Source organism: Paroedura picta, chromosome 2 (assembly GCF_049243985.1).
Source record: "Paroedura picta isolate Pp20150507F chromosome 2, Ppicta_v3.0, whole genome shotgun sequence".
Lineage (NCBI taxonomy): Eukaryota > Metazoa > Chordata > Lepidosauria > Squamata > Gekkonidae > Paroedura > Paroedura picta.
Window position 1 is genome coordinate 127,552,793 of NC_135370.1, and position 7,429 is coordinate 127,560,221.

Below are 7,429 nucleotides of genomic sequence, written 5' to 3' on the forward strand. Positions count from 1 at the left end.
AAGAGTTTGGGTCAAGTGCTATACTGTGAAGATGCAAATCTACTTTTAATAAATATTCTGGACAGCAGCTGCCTTTCAGAGTAGACAATAATGAGCAAGACAATAATTGTCTGAACTAGTATAAGGCAGCCTCATATCACATGGAGAAGGTTTACTGATATGGCCTATGCTTTATACATAGAAGATCTCCATTTCAGTCCCTGGCATCTCCAGGGAAAAAGCAGATGATAAGACTTTTCTCTGCACAATAATCTGAAAGTTACTGCTAGTCACAGCAGACAATATTGCACCAAGCAGATTCATCACATTATGGATTAATCATATTAGCTAAGTGTGATCTGTCATGCAGATCAAAAAAATCCATAAACAGGAAGCACACGTGTGTGTGTGTGTGTGTGTGTGTGTGTGTGTGTGTGTGTGTGTGTGTGTGAAAACCTATAGAACATCTCAGGTTTGCAGAAAAATACCATTAAATATTAGGAGCTGGTGCCTTTCCTCCAGCAGTAAAAGAGAGATCTACACTTGCACACATGTTAGATGAAAATAGAATTGGGTGGCATGTTGGGTTGCTACACCAGCCCAAAACAGCATGCAACAGCAAAAGGAGGTGAGTTGGGGGGGGGGAGTGCTGGAAAAAGAAATGGAGAAGAACTGCTGGGCCTCTGGTGGAGACCAACTAGAGGAAAGAGCCAGAGAGTTAGAGGCTGGTGAGAGAAAAGCAGGGTGGGCAGTTGTGTAAAGGGACTAGGAGAAAAAAAGTAGGGGGGGAGGAGAGTATGGTGGGCAGGAGGCAAAGTTGGGTTGGAGGAAGAGTGGCCAAGCAGACATGAAGCCGAAGGAAGAAGGGTGGGAGAGGAAATGAAATTTCCTTTCCACCGTGAGTCTTCATGAGTCTCCTTCTTGTGTGTGTTCAACCAGAGGAATAAATTCAATGATAAAGGGTTACTTGAATTGCACTTGAAAGGCAGATTTGGTCTTAGCATTCTTCAGTGTGATACTAAGGCTGATGATTCTCACTGTGCAAATGCGTTCTTCTAAATGGAGCAACCAGATTCTCTTCATGCTCTCATTCCATCATGAGCATGTATACTTGTGTGAGGCCAGCAGATGCAGAAACATTTACAATGCTGGGCTTTGCATCTTTTCTCGATCTGCAACCACAGGACATCTTTTGATATTTGTATTCATAAGTGATAGCAACGGTGAAGAATACATCCACTACAGTGACCATGCAGAAGAGATAGTGGGACTGCATATTTGATGGTTCTTCTACATTGCAAGGGAATTTTAATTATGGACCATAGTAACATAAAGAACTAGAGTCACTGAAATGTCTATATTTTTTATATTCTGGTCTGCAGTATATGGAATGAGCTTAACATTACTTATGTTCCAATATCCAAAATGGATCTTCTGACAGCCAAACTCAGTATGTGTGTCAATTTTTAAAAGAGCATGCTACAAGGCTCTGTGTTTCACTGGAGGAGTGAATAGGCAGGATTGCTTGTTTCCCTTTCAACTGTCTTTGCATGAACACATGAAGATACACTAAAACAGTTGGTGCAAACTTAAATGGACTCTGGGGAATGGTAGAGGACAGGAAGGCCTGGAGGATCATTGTCCATGGGGTCGCGATGGGTCGGACATGACTTCGCAACTAACAACAACAACGAAGATACACATATTGTGGATTTTATATGCTGTTAACTGCCTGGAGCCTGCTTGCCAAGAGGGGTAGTCTAGGAATCCAATGAATGAATAGGAGGGTACGCTAGGCTCCCTCACTGGCGATCTTCAGGAGGTAGTTTTATTTAGGGCTACATTTTGAGTTAGCTTTTATTACCGACAGTCCTTATTGGAGTTTTTTAATCTGTGACTTTTATAGGTTGCTTAATTGTGGTTTCAGTTTGTTTTTGTGTTTTATTTATATGTATTGCAGGCCACTTTGAGATCTGCAAGGGAGAAAGATAGCTAACAAATGTTTTAATAAAATAAAATAAATAAATACAGTGTAATGAAAGAGATCTCACCCCCTCAGCCGCTTAGAGACTGCAGCACACATGAATTAAAAACTGGATCTGAGATTTCTGTGGCATCAGGCTGGTTTCAGAAGCTGCAGCCTTGTGCCAGGGGGCATTTCACATTATCACAAAAAGGGAACCTTGAGGGGAAGATATTGATAGTGATTCTTAGTTCTGCTCAGCAACCACCATCAATGTTTTCTATTTTCTTCTGTTATTCTCTTATCTCTCCTTATCTGCCTGCCCTGAGCCTACTCCGCAGTGGCTTGATTCATGCAGAGTCCGATTTTTGTCTCCCCCCAGCAAAGACGGTGGGCATTGGGTTTATACAATTATGGACCACCACGTGCAATGTCCCTCTTACACAAGTGAGTGTCATAGGAGGGTGTGCATGTGCTCCTCTGGCATGCGTAGAGGACTGCCCGCTCATTAACTGTCTGCATTTAGCTTAACAAACACATTCAAGCCTATGTAGGCAAGTCAGTGGCAGGCTTTCGTATCAAAACCAGCTGTTCTTGCCAGACTCAGCACAATTTTTTAATGTCCTTTACAACGTCCCAGAGTCAGAGATGAAATAAAACTAATCCCCCAGAAAACTTCCATGGTTTTTATGAGTTTTCACATTCTGCTGCTCCCTGACTTCATACTGCTATGACAGGCACATGGTAATACAGAATCTTTTTTAAAAGAATGGGAAAATATCATTATTTCAGAGAGTACTTTAAAGAAGCATTTTGTCATCATACCCCTCCCTCTCATATAATCTCATTATCTGTGTATTCTACTTCCTAGCATCCATTTGCATAAAAACAGGATTAGTAAAAGCCCTTTGATGGTTCTTCTACATTGAAAAGGATTCTGTTCTGGTGGTGTCAATCTCATTTCCACAATACACACTTGATAGCACCAAAGTCAACAAAAGTTACCTTCCTTGGTAAGGAAGAGATGGGAAAGATTACCCTTGCTAGGATGTTTTGATATGAACAGCCAAGCAGAGGATAAAGGCAGGAGATTATTTCCGGTTGTTTCTCATGGGGAAAGTTTTTCACTCGTGCTTCATCTAGAGAGAGTCATTGCATAGTTTGTTGTGAAACTGTTATGTCCTCCTGAAGAGTGGGTATATTACAGGAGGCACCCATGGCCAAATACATTTTGGTTTAGATAGTTGTTGGTCTGAAGAGATTATTTTACAGCTTCATCTTTGGGTTTTCACAAACATTTCCTTGCAGTTAATTTCATGGGGCCAGGTAATGTTTTGGATAAGAAAAAAAAATGCTCTCTTCAGCGAGTGGGAGAGTTTATATTGCCTGACAAACTGATATATTTATTCAAAGGAGGAAATATGGCACAAGTGCAGTGTACTTCTACACCACAAAATAGGAAGTTTTAAAGACGATTTCAAGCACATTTGGAGAATCATGCTTATGGATCAACATTTGCGGCCAGATTGATAAGGGAAGCATTTCCTATGCCAACAATAACTCCACGATGCAACTGCCTGTAGAAAGTGTACAAGACATATTTAAACACCTTCAGAGTGTTTATATTTTTATTGAGCATGAGTTTCCGAACTGTTATTGTGCCACGTGAACAGGATTGTCCTTACCTGCATTTGCTGTTTAAAGTTTTTTCTTATAAGTCCCATTGCTTCCAATGGCATGGATAAAGTGCACCATACGGGCCAAACACTATAAGGAATTTCATAAAATAAACTCTTCTTAAATACAGACGCAGAGTATAAGAGACCACAGATCCCAGCATGCAGTGTTGCAGCCTGATCCAAAGTGAATACCATCCACATTATGAGGTGTGTAAAGACAAAGGGAAGGGCTATTTTATAATTTTAGGGAGAGGGAAGAGAAGTGGCCCTTGACTGCCTGGGCATTACAGCACCCATTGGTATAAAATATGCCAATTTTGCTCTTACATGTTGCACACTTTTGTTGTGGCTATTGTTCAGGCAAGGAGACAATATTTTCGGTGTCGGGATGGTGAAAAAAGATTTTTAAATATGTATAACAAAGACATGTCAAAAAAGGTCTATGAAGTAGCTGCCAGAGTTTGTGTACTCCTCAGAAATAATAAATAAGGATTTCTTTTCTTAAATAACAAAATTTTAACCATGGGCACCAGAGATATAACCCTACTTATCCTGAAATGTCATTTTTTAACCAGGCTGGCCTGCAATTCTGCTTCAAAGGCCATCTTGTCAAAAGTGCGCATGTTCATCTCTTCCCGTACCTTTTCCCGGACATGGAACGATGCTCGAGCAACCGACCTGGCATTCTCCAATACATTCTTTTTCTCCTTAAAGATCTGTTCACTCCGTTCTAGTTTCTTTTCAATCGACAGAAGTATCTCCTTGCGCCGGATATCTTCACACTGCTCCACCTTCTTCTTGTTGACTTTCTGTATCTTCTCCTTTTCCAACCGGCTTTGGACCACTTTGCGGGCTTTCTGCTGGACAACCTCTTCAGCTACCTGAGCTGCGTGCTGGAGCTTCCGCTCTGTAGCTTTGGCCAAGGCCTTCAAGTGTTCTTTCTGCTCCTTCTCCCGCCTCTCTGCTGCCAGTTTGGCCCTCTGGATCTGAAGCTCTTCCCGCCTTGCCTTCTCCCTTATCTCTTGATTCCTCTTCTCAAGGAGCTGCTCATAGTTCCCTTGAGCCCTGTTCAGGCTCCCTTCCAAAGAAGCCCTTAGCATAGCCTTCTCTTCGGCCTCTTGCTTGGCCAGCTCCTTGAAGATAGCTTCGTGTTTCCGCTTCTCCGCCTGGTTGAGCAGTTTCTTTTCCTTCTGTATCAGCTGTTCCTTCTTGAGCTTCTTCTGGGCAGCCATGGACAGCTTCTCCTCCAGCATCTGGACCTCTCGTTCCAGGGCCTCTTTCTTGCTCTCTTCCTGAGTCTTCAGGTTGCGCTCTTGGTGATGTTTCTTTTGCTTGTCCTCTAGGGCAGACTTCTCCAGCTTCTCTCTCTTCAGTTTCTCCTGCTTGTCCACCTGCTGCTGCCACTTCTCTTCCTCTAACAAGGTCTGCTTTTGCTTCAACAGGGCAGTCCCTTCTTGTTCCAGGCTCAGCTTGCAGCGACGTTTCTCCAGCCTGGACTCCCACATCTTCTTGCACTGCATCAAGGCCCTCTGCTTCTCCTTCTCCTCCTGCTCCCTCCGCTGCTCTGCCTGCCTCCTCTGGATGTCCCACTGGAGGTGGGCACTGTACCGCTGCTCACTCAAGATGCTCTCTTCCTGGCGCTTGGCGATCATCAGGGCCGCGATCTTCCGATCCCTCTCGGACAGCTCCTTGAGGCCTTTCTTCTTCACCTCCTTGACTATCTTTTCCACTTTCTTGGTGGTCTGTGGAGAATGGCTCAGGTCACCCAAGCTGAAACTTCTGCCCACCAGGGAGTTCATGGTGGTAGCCACTGACCTAGTCCTGGGGACTCCTGCCTTGGGCCATTTCTCCTTCAGGCTGTCCCCACTGTAGGAGGAGGAGGAGGCCCCAGAGTCGGAGGAGGTCTTGGCGGAGAAGCCCTCTCGCCTCTTTTGCAAGGAGTCCAGCGAGTGGCTCTTCTTGGTCCTCCTGCCGGGGGGAGGGGGCTGGCCGCTTTTGAAGGCCATCCTGGAGGCGGGGGAGGGCGATAGGCTGGCGCCCAGGAGCGGCGTGAAGAGCCGGCGCTTCTCCTCGCGGATAATCCTTTCCCTTTCCTCCCGGCACTGCTGCAGCTTCCTCTGCCGGTCCATCTCGTAGACTTCGTAGAGGCCGGCGGCCACCCGCATGGAGCGGCCCGGGGCCTCCTTCACCAGCTCGCTGAGGGCGCGGGGCAGCAGCTCCACCGGCTTGACGGCGCTCCGGGCGCAGGCCTCCAGCGAGCGGGGGCTGGTGAGCACATAGCGGCTGCCCTCGGCCTCCGGGCACTCGAAGTTGTACAGGTCCAGGTGCAGCATCGGCGACTCTTCGCGGGCCGCGCCCGCCTCCCCTGGCCCGCCCGGAGGCCCCGGCGCCGGCAGGGGAGTGGGCGGCTGGCACACGGCGGCGCCTGCCGAGGAGGTGGCCGCGCCCGCCGGCGCCCCGCCTGCACCTGCCGCGCCCGCCGCCTCCGCGCATCTCTCCTCGCCGGCCTCCGCCACCGGATCCACCATGCCTGGCTGCCCGCAGAATCTGCAATTGAAGAACATCCCCGACAGCACGCAGGGATCAGCCCCGCGGAGAAGACGGCAGTCGCCCACCCCCCGCCCCCCGGCGCTTCTCGCCCCGGACCCGGGAAAGGTAGGTGGGGCGGGCGTGCAGACAGCCCTCCCCAGCTCCCTGGGCGGCTGCCCGGTCCCACTCCGCGGGCGACGCCGCACGTAACCTCCCCTCCGCCTCGGCGACTTTGGTTGGTCGGGTCGATGTTCAAGCCCTCCCCCTCCCCCCAAAATCTAAGCCCAGAAGGGTGGGACGACGGAGATAGCCCCTCCCCTCCCCCGGTTGTCTAGCAACGCCGAAGTTCCCGCGCGGGAAGGTAAGGGCGGGGAGCTGCGGGGGTCTGTCTGGGGGTCTCCCCCCAGAGCGCGGGCGAGGCGGAGGCCACCCTCCCATCCATTGCTCTCCCGGCTGCCGCTGGGATGCGGACCCCGCCGCTCGCCCGCCGGACTCTGCCGAGGGCCGTCCCTGCCTGCGCCCCCGACCCTCTTCCGTACTGAACCGGTTGGGGCCCCGCTGCTAGCGCCTGGCCTCCTGCCCGCCCGCCCGCCACACGCTCAGCCGGCCCCGCTACCGGGCAGGGCGGGGGAGGGGGCGCCACTCACCGCTTTTGCTCTGGCGCCTGGGCTGGCTTGGGCTCCGGGCGGCGGCCGTCCCGCTCACCCCACGGGCGTCCAGCTCCGGGCTCTCCGGGGCAGGCTCAGGTGACCCGGCGGCGGCGGCGTCCTGGCCATGGCTCCAGGCGCATCCTGCGCAGGCCCTTCGCCTACGGGCCGGAGGCCCTCATCGGGAGGTGGCGGCGGCGGCTCGAGCATTGCGGAGCGCCCCGGCTGCAGCGGGAGAGCCGCTGCCCATCTCTGCACCCAGCAGCAGCAGCAGCAGCGACCTCAGCCTCGTCTCTCGCCTCCTTTCGGAGCTCCTCCCGCTACTCTGATGAGCGGCTGGCTTTCCGGGGGGGGGTGTGGGGGGGAGTTGGCGGCCACCCGGGATCCTCCACCGCTGCCCAGACCCGACGGGCGCAGGGGGGGAAGGAGCGCAGGGCAGAGGAAGGCAGGCGGGGCCTCTAGACTACAGAAAGCAAAGCATTGGTCCCTGGCAGCGCTAGACTGTAACTGGGAGCGAGCCCCTCTTTTTTTTTTTTTTGCAGTGGGTTCCCCTCCCCTCTTCTGAATATGCCTGTCACCCTCAGCCCATGCACGGTGTAGAAATTTCAATGGCATTACAATCAACCGGATGC

General features: G+C 50.7%; 1 protein-coding gene across 1 annotated transcript; it reads right to left on the minus strand.

Moving 5' to 3' along the window:
• Positions 1-1,691: 1,691 nt before the first annotated feature.
• Positions 1,692-7,217, minus strand: CCDC177 (coiled-coil domain containing 177). Its single transcript, XM_077322602.1, has 2 exons — positions 6,798-7,217; positions 1,692-6,168 (listed from the first exon to the last, which is right to left on the minus strand). The coding sequence occupies exon 2, from the start codon at positions 6,147-6,149 to the stop codon at positions 4,182-4,184; it is 1,968 nt and encodes a 655-aa protein (XP_077178717.1). The 5' UTR covers positions 6,150-6,168; positions 6,798-7,217; the 3' UTR covers positions 1,692-4,181.
• Positions 7,218-7,429: the final 212 nt, after the last annotated feature.